Source organism: Chenopodium album, chromosome 8 (assembly GCF_948465745.1).
Source record: "Chenopodium album chromosome 8, dcCheAlbu1.1, whole genome shotgun sequence".
Taxonomy (NCBI): Eukaryota; Viridiplantae; Streptophyta; class Magnoliopsida; order Caryophyllales; family Amaranthaceae; genus Chenopodium; species Chenopodium album.
The window spans coordinates 69353642-69368582 of NC_137841.1; the positions used below are offsets into that span (position 1 = coordinate 69353642).

A 14941-nucleotide genomic window follows, 5' to 3' on the forward strand; every position below is an offset into this window, starting at 1 on the left:
AAACCGGTGCCTTAGACCGGGTTTGAACCGCTGCCAAATGCCTTTTTTCACCTAGTGGGAGGAGCAGGTGCTCCTAGCCGAGCTCCTCCATATTTTTCAACCTATTACAGCAGAAGCGGGCGCTCCTCTCGTTTTGGAAGCCGATTTTGACGGATTCTACGATGTAATTTTTGGGAGTATAAATACGACCATTGACTTCCATTTTTTACGGACCTTCTTCCCTTTAGTCTTCTTAGGCCCTTAGTTTCTTAGAACTCTCATTAATTAGCTTAGATCTTTTCAAACTCAATCATTTGTAAGGAGTAATTGAAGATTAATTATTCTCTTGATTTCAAGTATTTCTCAACTTTAAAGCATTTTAAGTAATCTCTTTCCTATATCTCCTTTAAAATTTGTTTTTATTTACTTTGAATTGTTAATTTCTTCCTTAATCTTGCTTAATTGTTCTTGCTTGTTCAATCCATTCTTGTTTTATCTCTTTCCTAGTTTATTTGAATTTATGTTAACCTTAGATTTAATTGTTAGATTATTTTTCACCATGTTTAGTGAGTAAATTAGTTAGAGCTTGGGTGAAAACCCAACCAATCCATGGTTGATTGATTGATTGGATTTATTCATGTTCACCCAACCAAGCCGTGGTTGATTGATTTGAATTTATTCATGTTCTACTTTGGATTGATAGTTGTTTGTGCTTGAAATGATTGTTGCATGTGTATTTTGGTGACCACTTTATGCTCATGTGTTTATTCCCCTACTTAAATTGAAAGATGGGGTTTAAGAGTATGAGTGAGTCCTTTCTTGTGCAATTAGATTATACTAATTTCATGATTATGGATGTTTGGTTCCATTGAATAGGATGCTTTAGTGTGGTAATTAGGTGAGAAATCTCAATTATTTGTGCTTCATGCTAGTTTAGAGCGATCGAGAGACAAACGTGAACTAGAAACCCACTTCATATCCTTGATGCTTAATCCTTGTTATGTTAGTGTTTGATCTAGGAAATACTTATATTGTGAATTTGAAGAAGACAATGTTAAGTTTTTAATTTATTACCCATGTATGCTCATGATTTATCCTATTGATTATTTGGTTTGATTGGTGTTGAATCCCGTCTCCCCTAGCGTTCATCTCTATAGTAGTTAACTAATCAAACCCCAATTTGTGATCAAATTAGCTTACAACTGTTCATACTCTTGATGTTCTTTATCCATTCCCAGTAGATACGATTCTCTACATATATACCCTAGACTTGTCTTAGGTTTGTTTAGGTAGAAATATTGTTTGGTTTAGGGTGATTGTCCAACAACCGATTATTCCTCTACTATATAATTTTCCGATGAATAATCTCTATAAAAACGCGTAATATCCACAGAATGTCTAAATCATAAATTAAAGTAGAAAATTTTCAAACCATATCACTTGTATATTGTCCATATTTTTCTTAGTTTAGAGCAGTTTTATGCCATATACCTTTTTATGAATAATCTCTATAAAAACGCGTAATATTCACAGAACGTCTAAATCATAAGTTAGAAAATTTTCAAAACCATCACTTGTACATTGTCCATGCTAACATATAGTCAATTTAATGTACACACATGTTTTCACAATACAAAACAACAAGCACAATAGGATTGAGGACCATAGGAAAAGATGGTAGTTGAAACTTGAAAGAGAGTATTCATATTGAATAACAAAATAAAATGATTAATACAGAATTTACTCCGTCGAGTAAACTATACATCAAAGGCATTCACCAAGTAATAGTCAAAATTCGATCCATGGATATCACTCAAAACTCAATCATCTAAATGAGTATGTATTGTATGTAAACCAATCTTGATATTAAAATCATGCATGCATTAACTTAATTATAATTCAAATAAGGGATAAATAAGATTTAAACTCGCGTCTTTTTTTTAATCATACTAACTCTTGATATCATATTCTTAACCAAAAATTTAAGCTGATGATGAAATTCAAGATTAATTAATTACTCTTATCACCGTTGAATGCCAACATCAAAGCAATAAAATCACTATAACACCCACTAGTATAGCTAATAAAAGAGACAAAAATGGAACACAGGAATATCTCTATTGTATTTGTATTATTACCTTTTTAGGATATTTCCTAAGGGTTACCCACGAGGGTCACGCGCTCAATTTAATGATAAACAAAACCATATTTTATTTTTTATTTTTTTTGGAGGAAAAAAAAACAATATTTTAATTTTTGTTTAAAGTAAATTATATTATCATTTAAAAGAGGTGGTAAAGTATTTGGCTATTGACTCAAACACTATGAAAGCATTAAATCAACTAGCGTGTACAGCTTTTCAAACTCCATATGTTATAAAAAGTCACACTCTCCAAATAATTTGTCCCAAATTTCTCATTTCCTAGAAGATCATATCATATAGTATACCACAAAAATACTTTAATTCAATATATATAAATAGAGGATTTTACAAATGGCTTTAGAAGAAAGCAGTGTAGAATTGACAGAAGAGAAGATGGAAAAAATGGCGATTTTACCTGATAATAATAACTCAGATCAGCATGAAACTACTCCTAAGTCTAAGAAAAAAGGTGGTATAATTACCATGCCTTTTATTATTGGTAAGTACGAATTCACCGCCTTTTCGTGTTTATATCTGAGATTGATCGATCTTAGCTCATACCAAGTGCTAGACTTTTTTATGTTAATATCCGAGATTGGTCAATCTTAGTTCATAGCAAGTGCTAGCTAGAGTTGCTAGTTCATGTGTGTCAGATTGCTCAATCTCGATATCAACATATACTTATACTCATTTTAATGAGCATGAATTATTTAAAAACTAGTTGTTATATGATAAAGGGGGTCCTTTGATTTAACTTATGTTTTTTTCATTTGGTGAGCAGTGAATGAGGCATTTGAGAAAGTAGCAAGTTATGGTTTGTTGCCAAACATGATATTTTACTTGATGAATGTTTATCACTTGGAAGCTGCAAAGGGGGTTATTGTATTATCATTATGGTCCGGAATTTCGAATGCGTTAGCCATTGTTGGAGGTTTTCTCTCTGATTCTTACTTTGGTCGATTTCGAGTCATTGCTTTCGGGACCTTCTGCAGTCTTCTTGTAAGTTTAACTTTTAGATCGAGTTTTTTTTTAAGTTAACTTTAACTTACGACATGCTTGGATCGGAGATAATAAGAGAAAATAAAAATAAATTCCTTTTTATTTTCTCTTATTACCCTGGTATGTCTAATCATACATTACCCCCAATCCAAGCATGTCGTATTTGATTACTAACAACACGTAGTAATCAATCATGATCATTTTTAATAGGGAACAAGTTTACTATGGTTGACTTCCGTAGTCCCAGCACTAAAACCAGCACCTTGTGCAAGGTCAAGTTCTGAGAGTTGTTCATCAGCAACACCGATCCAATTCCTGGTCTTGTTCGGCTCTTTCGGCCTGATCTCAATCGGGGCCGGTTGCGTGAGGCCGTGTTCGTTAGCCTTCGGAGCTGATCAAGTGAGCAACAAAGACAATCCCAACAACGAAAGGGTTCTAGATAGTTTCTTCAACTGGTATTATGCATCAACAGGGTTGGCAACTATCATTGCATTGACAGTTATTGTGTTCATTCAAGATAAATTCGGGTGGCCGATCGGGTTCGGGGTGCCTGTTTGTCTTATGATCCTTTCTCTTGTAGCCTTCTTTTTCGGGTCACCGTTGTATGTTCATGTCAAGGCTAAGGACAGCTTGTTTATTGGTATGTTTCAAGTTCCGGTTGCCGCCTTTCGGAAACGGAATGTTAGTCTTCCTCCTATTGATGCTGAAGAGCTTTACTTTGGTGGAAATAATGGTTCTGAGAAAAAAGTTCCTAGTGACAGTTTAAGGTACTCTTCTTATACTCTCATGTCTTCTTCAGAACTCGAAATCGATACATATCCAACCTTATTGCTTGATACATGTTCGTGTTTATGACTTGATTGTTTAGTAAGTGATGATATTCACCTATGTTAAGGCTAATTTTAAGTGCTAATGTTCATGGTTAAGTTTCAATGAGGTCTTGACCTAGTGGTTAATTAAGACTGTGAGTCTGATTTCATTAGGTCGTTGATTCAAATCCCCTCCTACTTCAATTTGTATTGCTCTTGTGGCTCATTCTGACCATTCATGTTAAAGTGGCTAATCACTGGCCACTATTCCTGAACCTCACACAAGCTTAAACTGATGATTGAGGTCCAGGAATATGTTTTATACTCTTATCACTTGTAATAGGCGAAATCAAGAGTCTATGTTTGTACTCAACTAGTCTACTTTGTATAGTTCAATAAGTCTACTTTGTGTAGTTGATTGTGTTAGTGTCTTTTGCATCTTGTAGGTGTTTGAACAAAGCTTGTGTAATTGTGGATCCTGTAAATGACTTGAAACCAGACGGATCAGCATCGAAACCATGGAGCCTATGCACAGTAGAGCGAGTAGAAAATCTGAAATCAATTCTAAGAATCATGCCAATGTGGACTACTGGAATCATGATGCTAGTAGCCATGAACAACAGCTACACAACCCTTCAAGCGAAATCCATGAATCGACATATTACTCCAAAATTCGAAATCCCTGCTGGTTCTTTCACTGTCTTTTCAGTTGTAACCATCACATTCTGGGTAGCATTCTATGACCGCGCTGTTGTACCTTTAATGTCCAAGTTCTGTGGCATGCCGCGAGGGCTAACACCCAAGGTTCGTATGGGACTCGGGTTATTGTTATCATGTGTGGCACTGATAGTTGCTGCTATTGTTGAATCAGTTAGACGAAAAGCTGCAATCAACCACGGCCTGCAAGATAATCCTAGGGGAGTACTCGACATGTCGGCTATGTGGTTAGTCCCACAGCTTGTGCTGCTAGGACTTGCTGAGGGGTTAAACGCGGTAGGGCAGATAGAGTTCTATTATTCTCATCTTTCCAAGAGTATGTCAAGTATTGCAATGGCTATATTTACTCTAGGAATGGCGGTATCTAGTATCGTGGGCACGCTCTTGGTTGAGCTTGTTGATACTATCACTAGTACTGGTGGGAAGATCAGTTGGTTATCAAGCAACCTTAATAAGGGTCATGTAGACTACTATTATTGGTTGGTTGCACTTATGTGTTTTATAAATTTTGTGTACTTTCTTGTGTGTTGTCGATTATTTGGATCCTCTGGGAGTCACACAAGTCACAAGAAGTCTGATGATGACATTGTAGAGCACGAATCGGTTTGATTACATGTTTCCTTTCTAGTTCTTTCAATTTTTGTAGTTGTTTTTGTATACCTTATGTTATACTGATATAATCCTATTGTAACATTATAGAGATACTGATATTATATTACACTTATATATTTATTTCTTTCCTTGGAACCTCTTCAGATCAACAACAAAATTTATGCTTATTTGTTCTCATTTTTCGAGTTTGATCTTACATTAGTACAATCTGCAATTCTAACAGCAACTTATATTGGTAGAATAAACCAAACCATCCAATGTACTAAATAATTTAGTACACTTGAAAGTATGCTGATTAGCTAGTGACAAATTCTGATAGAATATGTATGCATCAGGAATAATCAGCACTTGTACAATACGAGTAACTCGATCTTGGTAGATGAAAGCGCGGTCTAAATGTTTAGCTTGAGCTAGTGGTCTTAAGCATGTATATGAGTTGGTAATGGAGGAGGCAAGTATAACCCTAGAATTGCATATTGGATTAAAAATCCTTATAGATTTCTGCTAAATTTGTTAAAGAAATAGCTTGTCAGAAACCATGTAATTAACATGATACAAGTATAATACATATTGCATTAATTTAGTCTGACTCTAATAAACTAAAATTCTAAAAGCTATTTGGGTTAACATGACATTAAATCATGATACATATATATTGCATTAACATGATATTATATCATGTTAATTACAAGGTTTCTGACAAGTTATTTCTTTAACAAATGTAAAGAATTTTTAATCTGTGATAGTATAATACATACTTCGTATTTCATATTGCATTAATTTAGTCAGACTGTTTAATAAACTAAAATTCTGATTCAGGAAAAGGGAATAATAGCTTATCTGTCATACAGTGTTTTTTAAAAAAAAATTTTAACTGTTTGGATCTAAGATGTAGTAACATCTATCTGGAGATGAAGCTGACTTCAACCCTATGACTTCATCCACATTACGACGTAAATTATACCTTTCACATGGAATGCTGCAGGGGATTTACAGCTCTGAACAGCACCAGCAAACTGATGTGTTCGGTCTTTGTTGTTCCCAGCACAGCAGACTAGCAGAGCGATGAAGTTGGGTTTAACAGAAGACGCGAACTGCTGGAACGTTCAGTTCTATACCTCTGTAACTTGGTTTTAGATATTAAGAGACAACCCTCTGCTTCTACTCTTGCTTTAATTTGCTTACATTGTAGACTCAACTAAATATCATACATGTATGGAGCCTTTAAATTACAACAAACATTAAGCAATAAACAATGATCGATTGTGCTAAAGAGACTGAAAGAGTTCCCCATACAACCAAAAATGTTAACACAAGTATTTATATACAATTCAGTAAATGATAACTGTTGAGCCCATAAGAAAACTCATAAGTGAGTAGTGTGTTGTCCCACATTAGTTGAGTGTAGAGAGTGAGGGATAGCTCAAGTGGTTAGAGCTCCCCTCCCGATTCCAAGAGATCTTGTGGCTCTCTAAACACAAAAAAAAAAAGACATTAGTTGAGTGTACAAGTGAGAGTTTGTATTGAGATGTGTATCCCACATTGAAAAAAGAAGATAATTGTGTCTTTATAAGGCTAAGAGGCTACTTTCCTCATTGAGATATGGTTTTGAGGTGGAACCTCTTTAGTCGTGTAAAGTGGACAGTTGTGACAGCTGTGGCCCAGGCTTATGAAAGGTAACGCATGTTTGACAACTATAGGTTTCGTCACTAAAGACAAGTGCATAACTAGGTTTCACGTATATGGTTCTTTACTATTGCTGTCGTCTCTCCTCCATTTTATTTATCATAACAAAGGAACCGCAAAGAATGCTAAGAGCTTTGTCACATATGAACTAACATCAGTTCATGGAGAAAAAATTTCCATAAAAGAATTTGGTTCATGGAAATATTGAATTAAAACTATAATTTGAGTGGTTCATGAAAAATTCCTAGCATAAATTGATTAACTTGCTTAGAAGTAGGCCCACTAGTTAAAGTGATTGAATGAAGTGTTTTGGCGGACCATCGGCCCATCAGCAAAATAAAATATACTGCTCCTATTTAAGTTTAATCTACAAGTGCCACTAATAAATAAGGGATTGGTTGGCATCGTTTTTTGTTTTTTGTTTTCAGATTTCAGTTTTTTTTTAAAACAAAAAACCATAAACAGGAAACCAAAAAAAAATGCTTCCACTTTTTTGTTTTCAGTTTTCAAAATTAACTTTGACCAATTTTTTATTCATTATATAAAATATATCATATGATTTCGAAAAACCAAACAAACCCTAAAGTTTTAATTTTATTTGCAATTCTATACCATTCAAGAACATTATATTTTTGAAAAAAAATTTCAAGAACATTATATGAAACATACTTATCTCTCTATTTTTGTAATGTACATAAGTTATACCTTCTAATTTTTTCAATACATATAATTTATAAATAGCAATAATGTAGATTATTTTTCCAAATCTTTATTCTCTATTAAATTTCCTTTTCACAAATTTTCATATATGTCTTGTACTCTTGTCACATGAAATTTCTCGGTCATAGTTTACTCGATCAGGTTTACTCAATCAGGAGGTATTACTCAATCAATACTTTGATGTGCATCAGCTTATCACACGATGGGACTAGTCACACCAAAAAAGCGTTTTTTTTTCCCTCTTAATTTAATATATACAAAGTGCAAGATGTAAGTTCAATAAAATTGATTAAAATTGTTGTAGACTTGTGTGGGCATAACACATATGACAATTGGTCTGGCGAGCATGTGGTCATAGTCATCTAACCTAATGAAGTAACGGGAATAAATTTAAAGTCTTCTCTCTCATAGATTAACGTAAAATTATAATAGTATAATCTATTAATCAACTACTTTTAGCATAATAAGATATCAAATCAACTAATTTGGATTTTCTAAGAATTATTTTAAGCTTTTGGCGTTACTGTGCGTCCTCTTGGCGTTAGGACGTCTATGTATCATGCAAATCAGGCCCCACAAAAATAAATAAATACTCAAAATGTAATCATGCTAATAATTGCAATAGCTTTAACATTTATTCGTATTTGTATATTAATCAACGTGTTTCATGACTTATAACATATTAACATGTCCCTTTTACCAACGAACGATAATGTCTTTGCATGTCATTAAATACGATCTAAAATGTCTCGTGATCACTGCCTAATTATACGAAGAAAAAAGAAATTGATCAATACTTATATTACTGATTGACTGGTGGAGTGTGGACGTGGTAGTTGCAGTTAAACAAACTTTGATTTAAGGTTTTTTTTTTCCTTCTTTTTTAAGAGAATACTCGTACAAGCTAAACACATCCAGAAAATAATGAATAGGAGTCCAAAATAAATTTATAAAGGGGCACTATTGGTGTCCGGTGGACGGTGCCACGGTGGCAAAGTCGGGTTGGGCAGCGGTAGATCAGATGTAAGAGTAGCAAATATAGGTGTCTCTTTGTATTTGTGGGTTCCTGCAGTTGGAGCCAAAATTAGAATATGGGCCCTAATCTTTATATTCCTCACATAATAGAGAGAAAGAGGAATGTAATTTAGGGACGGAGAGAGTATTTAGTTGTCTTGGACTCTTGGTTAATCGGTCTTTAAGTGATGACATTAGAAATGGAGGTCCAAATTTATGGGTTTTTCTTCTTTAATTTTAATCTATATGACAGGGGCGGGCACAGTGGGTCACGTGACTCACCAGCACACACACACAAAAAAAAAAAAAAAAAAAAAACTTAGAGACCGCCTATTACAGATAGGCGGTCTCTTTTTTGCTTCTAGATTTGCCCAATGTCAGTTTTTTAAATATCAAAGAGACCGCGTATTAAAATATCAGATAGATGGTCTCTTTGTTGCTGCTATTGTCACCACGTCATTAGAGACCTGTTCTCTAGATAACAAGTCTCTTTTTGTCTGCTTTTATATTTCATTAAAGAGACCTGTTATATTTAATAATCGGTCTCTTAAGTTATCTTACTTTTTTTTTAAAATAATTCTTGTTTAATAAAAGTTAGTTTAATGTAATAATTTTATAGTATGTATTTTTATATCCTATTTTTGGATTGAAATCATTTTGGTGAAATATATATATTTTTTTATATATAATTTTTAGATTGAAACAAGTGATCAATTATTGATGGTGACTCATAAGTTCGAAAATCCTAGATCCGCCACTGCTATATGAGCCTAATGGACCTGATTTATTTTTCACAAAATGGGGATGCAGCTGCTCCCCACCTAGGCTTTATAGGTCCGCTCGCCAAGGGTCTATTATAACTTGACAATGTACTTCGTACAAGTCATGCATGCATGAAATAATTAATAATGAATTTGCATTAACATAGTAGATATACATTGATCAAAGATAATACTCGTATTTTTTTTCACAAATTTACGTATAGATTTAGATATTTCCATTATCATCGCTCTTTACTAACTTATAAAAAGCAGTTAGCATTCATTCGACTCCGTACCAAATTATACAACATCGGTGGTTGAACAAATTAAAGTTTACTGATGATAGTATAAACCATGTGACTGATTGTGACACAAACAATTATTTTTTGAAAGCAATAAAGGAAGCCAGGTCTTTTTATTTAAAGGAGAAGTAAGTGGTTCTCTGAAGAAAAAGAAAAAAAAACCGTTGGGGCGATTACCATATACATACAATACTCATATAAATTTTTAGTGATATAATGTCTACATCTTTAGACACAATGATAATGCACATAAATAAAATCCTTACTTCTTAGATTCTAATACATCACACTCTATACTTGTATTATATTAATTTCCTCTTAAAAGCTATAAATCTTTGAGATTATTACTTGGTAAAATTAAAATTCAAGTATCATAAGTTCATAACAAGAGGTCTTGGATTTCAGTATTGGATCCATGAATTACATAATTCAATTCAAATATAACCAGACATGTACCTATTTATTTTCCAAGTCACTATATGGCACGGACAAATTACAAATCAATCACTAACATGTAACTAATTTAGTTGACCATATCTTTATTGTATCAATGTATCCTTTAGTACAACATTATAATTTATTAGGTGGGTAATATCTACATTCTTTAGACACAAAAAAGCATCGAACATCAACTTTATTGTCCTTTTCTAATGTTTCTTAGTTTTCTTTAAGTTCATTTTCAAAATCAAATCAATGCACCAAACACCATCTTATTCATAATTCAAATTTATTCCATAAATCCAATAAGAAGGAACAACATTCTTACTTAAGTAGTTAAGTTTCATGCATAAATCATTTAACGTACATTTCAAAAAGAAGCTTTAGAAAGTGACAACTGCTTAATAAATTCAACAAGAACAAGAACAGAATTAGTTGCAGCAACCGGTAAGAAAGTATCAGCCTCATTAGACTCAGCAGAACCACCACCGGCTAAATCGGAGAGAGCGCGAATGGTGATGTGGGGAACCCTTTGCTGGTGGCATACGAGTGCCACACCGGCACTCTCCATCTCGACCGGACTTAGCTTGAAAGTGTCAAAGAGAAAGCTTCTATAAGCTGCATTGTCTACGTAAATACTTGCACTTGCTCCTCTTAATACCGTGGTCACTTTGGGTGTTGTTTCTAAGCATGTGGTTGCATTCACACATTTCTCCAATTCTAAAGTCTGAAAATATAAAATTTCATAGAATTGAATTTTCAACATTAGAAATATAATACAAAATATATTTATAGTATACCCTTCTTAAGGATCGATCTTTCGATTTGATTTGTGTTATATATGGTGACATATTGATCACTGATTGTTAGAAACTTTGTTTACACGTGGGATTATGTTGGATTCGACTCAGTGTTAATTTTCAAAATTTAACTTATATATAGCCCGTACTTCGTAATAAATGACTTTCATACATAATTGAAGATTTTACCATTTACAACTTTTAGAATTCTATCGATATTTTCTTCTTTGTCAAGAATACTGTGAATTCTTAGTTTGTATTGATGTGTAAACAAGGTATTTATATATACAACCTAAACAAAGGGCCTAAACATAGCCCGTTAACAAACTAAATACAATATGTACGGGCTTAACATTATTTAATTTTGAAATCATGAATAATAAATAGGCATTTTTTTAAAGGATGGAGGGGGTACAGTGGTTAACATTAACAAGAAATCAGCTATTAGTTTGTCAAAAAAGTGACCTAATTGATGTAGCATCATGATCAATGAATAATTATTTTATTAATTTTTAACCTTTTTGTATGAATTTGCTGATTAATTAATCAAGGATATAGCTAAGCTAGGTCATGATCTTTGATCGTGACTAATATATAATGAATGAATTAAAGATTGGTGTATAGCTTAAAATGACCATTATATATATATATATATATATATATATATATATATATATATATATATATATATATATATATATACAAATTTTTGTATGTGGCTAGCCACATGGTGGGGCAAGGGTTACTTGTAGGGTGTTACTGGTTGTGTAAGGGGTTACTTGTAGGTGTTACTTGTATTCTAGGGTTACTTGTATGGGTGTTACTGGTTTTGGTCGGGGTTACTTATAGGGTGTTACTTATATATATATTAATTCTTGTGTCTAGCCTTGGTCTCCAATTATTGTGTTATAATTGATTTTGTAGAATAGGAAATCGTCCAACCTTTAATTAAATAATAGTATGATGTAATTATTAATTGTAGTATATATTTTTTAAATCAATCTTTTTATTAGATTAGATCCTTGAATTGTTGTAAATATAGGATATGAGTCATTCGATCCATGTAGGGCTACATTCAAAGATTATATGTTCTATTTCAAGTCAAGTTGAGTATTCTAGTCGATCTGTACTATTAATTATTATAGCAATTACTATAACTTGACATGAGGACATATTAAACACTGATTTTTAAGTCCGGTTTTTTTTTTTTTTTTTTTTTTTTTTTTTGTTCCACCCGATTAACTCTTTGGGCTAATTCGGATTCAGAGATCAATTTTGAATGGTTGGATTCCATTTGAATGTGTAATTTATTACGTACATATTATGTAAACCTACCTATATTGACTATTGCGACGATTAGGTTTTGTTAAGTACCTGAAGTTTCTTGGCAACGGCGAAGTAATGAGGATCAACAGGAACCCAAAAGGCATGTTGTCTTTCCTCAGGAACTCCATCAATTGGGAAAATTTCTTCAGCTTGATACCAAATTCTGTTCAATAGATTATCAGCTTCAGTAACATTTGCTGTGTAATCAGCAAATCTTAAATTGCCGTATTCCCTTGAGTAATCTCCTGCTGCTTCTAGGGCTAATTCATCTTCTGGTCCATGTCCAAATCTCTACACCCATCAAAACATTATTTTATAATTAAGATTATATGTAATATAATTTGTGATGACATTATATTAATAGTGATAATATATAAATAAACATATTAATATTTTTCAATTTGTACTTCATATAACAAGAGTCAGTCAAGTTAAAATCAATTGTTTGCCTTGTAGAGATTTTTTACTACTTTTTTTAATTGATGTTAGTTTTTGTCTTGTTATGTTTTATAGTGAATGTTAGAGATATGACATACAGAGTATTAGATATTGAAGAATATATATTACATATATTTATGCGACCTTTCACATGAAAATGATGATATGCAAAGTAAGTTTTTATTCCTACTTTATCATTTTTTGTACATGATCATACTGCGTAATATATAGTCTAAGTAATTTCGTAGAAAACATGAAATACTTAACCTGCCAATTCAAAAGACCAAGGTGAGCCCAATATTGAGGAATAGCAACATCTCCAATATGAAGAGAAGGATCAGCATTTCCAGCAATACCATAGTGTACAACTCCTTCTACTCTAAATAAATTTAGCAACAATTGAGTTGTTGTTGCTGCATTTACCTGCAAAAAATTTCTTCCTTTTAACATATACTTTTACTTTTCTCTTTGAAATTTAAGAAATAATCATTCAACTTTATTCTTCGTACTTTTCATTTTTAATTATAAAAATTTATAAAAATCTAAAAGTAGAGAATAAGAGAAGATGACTTTTATTTGTTACGTACGTACCATTCCAAGTCCTGTCATGACCAAGATCACTTTCTTATCAGCTATGGTTCCAAATCGAAATCTCCTACCTTAATTAAGAGTCCATCATATATAATATGACAGATTTAGAAAGGAAAATCGCGTAATATTAGTTATGTATGGAGTTTATATAATTTTTCATAATTATGAAAAAAAACATTTAAAAAAGGATAAGGAGTACGTGTAATAATACTCCGTAATTAATTAGTTGGTTATTTTAATTAGTAACGGACTAATTTACGTATTTGAAAATATATATACCTGAAAAATCAATGATAAACTTGCTAGCAGAGAAGCTAGGAGATTGAAGAAGAGGGTTGAGCTCAAATAAGTTTGGTATTACAACACCAATATAAGGGCCATTTTTGTTGGCTACTTTAATATGATGCATGATGTTTTTGGGTATTTCACCTTGTGCTCCATTTTGAGCATAAATCACAAAGAGGAAAAAAATAATAGTCGTTAGAGAACCCATTTTTTCTCTTACAAGATATTGATGATATGGAGGGTGTAAGTTTTAGGGTTGGAGAGCACACGTATATATAGAACTTTGCTAGGACATTTTTATTGAAGGTTGTATGTGGCAAACCTAAACATGGTACGATTGTACCCATTGTAATTATTTTACAAGAAACAATCTTGTCCATTCATTTTTTTAACTAGCTGAATATCAATATAAAATAAAATATTAATAAGTAATTAAATAAGTTGTTAGTTGATTTATTTATACATAATTAATGATGCTTATTGTAAGAGTTGAGAATAAAAATAAAATAAAAAGTCAAGTGTGTGTCAATAATTATAGAATGAATAGAGTATATAAAGAGAAGAAGGGTTGTTGGGTAATAAATTTTAAGTAGCCTTTTTTTTACCAAATCCTCACTTAGGGCCTTTTCATTTCATCTTAATTTCAGTTCAGTTCAGTTCAGTTTAGCTTCAATCAGTTCAGTTCAATTCAACTCATTTTAGTAAATGTGAACATACCCTTAATATTTTATTAGTATTTTGAATAGCATTGCTAATATAAAAAACATTCTTCAAGATATATTCTTAAAAATTGACTAACTACGTACATCCCTATGTTTTCCAAATAGATAAAATAAAAAATCTTCTACGATTTTTTTTTTTAATTCACCAATATTCACCTTTTTTGAAAACCTTGACAACAATCTTTAAAAACCCCAAATTAAAGGTTTTTATGTAAATGCTCTGATTAATATATTCACCTCAAATTAAAGTTTTTTATTTTTTTTTTTTTTTTTTTTGTATTTACCAATATTCACCTTTTTTGAAAACCTTGACAATAATCTTTAAAAAACTCAAATTAAAGTTTTTTTTCTTTTTTTTTTTTTTATGTAAAATGCTCTGATTAATATACTTCGTATTTAATTAGACGAATGACACTTTTAGTTTCACCATTTCTATTTTTTATGAGTAATATAGTTGGTGTGAAAAATTAGACTCTGTCATTATATTATATTTTATAACAATTTGGCACCTTAGTTTTTAATTGTGCATGCATAGTGCGCATTTTTTTAATGTTGTTTAATAATATATAAAGAAAATAATTAAATTATTTCTCTAGTCC

The 14941-nt window shown here is 32.1% G+C and overlaps 2 protein-coding genes across 2 annotated transcripts; one reads left to right on the plus strand and one right to left on the minus strand.

Moving 5' to 3' along the window:
- Window positions 1–2307: 2307 nt before the first annotated feature.
- On the plus strand, window positions 2308–5388 carry LOC145556426 (protein NRT1/ PTR FAMILY 1.1-like). The gene is made up of 4 exons (XM_081618080.1): window positions 2308–2621; window positions 2904–3121; window positions 3332–3888; window positions 4377–5388. The coding sequence occupies exons 1-4, from the start codon at window positions 2474–2476 to the stop codon at window positions 5254–5256; spliced, it is 1803 nt and encodes a 600-aa protein (XP_081474206.1). The 5' UTR covers window positions 2308–2473; the 3' UTR covers window positions 5257–5388.
- A 5120-nt stretch (window positions 5389–10508) lies between these two features.
- Window positions 10509–13846, minus strand: LOC145556427 (bark storage protein A-like). Its single transcript, XM_081618081.1, has 5 exons — window positions 13615–13846; window positions 13336–13403; window positions 13012–13167; window positions 12355–12597; window positions 10509–10907 (listed from the first exon to the last, which is right to left on the minus strand). Exons 1-5 carry the CDS (start codon window positions 13826–13828, stop codon window positions 10551–10553), a joined length of 1038 nt encoding a protein of 345 aa, XP_081474207.1. The 5' UTR covers window positions 13829–13846; the 3' UTR covers window positions 10509–10550.
- Between the last annotated feature and the right edge of the window lie 1095 nt (window positions 13847–14941).

Bases quoted from the DNA above. Each gene is read 5' to 3' on its own strand.
- LOC145556426 (XM_081618080.1), top strand. From the start codon at position 2,474: ATGGCTTTAGAAGAAAGCAGTGTAGAATTGACAGAAGAGAAGATGGAA. The intron at 2,622-2,903 runs GTAAGTACGAAT...TTTGGTGAGCAG, and splicing joins TACCATGCCTTTTATTATTG to TGAATGAGGCATTTGAGAAA. The intron at 3,889-4,376 runs GTACTCTTCTTA...TGCATCTTGTAG, and splicing joins GTTCCTAGTGACAGTTTAAG to GTGTTTGAACAAAGCTTGTG.
- LOC145556427 (XM_081618081.1), bottom strand. From the start codon at position 13,828: ATGGGTTCTCTAACGACTATTATTTTTTTCCTCTTTGTGATTTATGCT. The intron at 12,598-13,011 runs GTTAAGTATTTC...TGATGGGTGTAG, and splicing joins TTGGTCTTTTGAATTGGCAG to AGATTTGGACATGGACCAGA. The intron at 10,908-12,354 runs GTACTTAACAAA...TTATATTTTCAG, and splicing joins CCGTTGCCAAGAAACTTCAG to ACTTTAGAATTGGAGAAATG.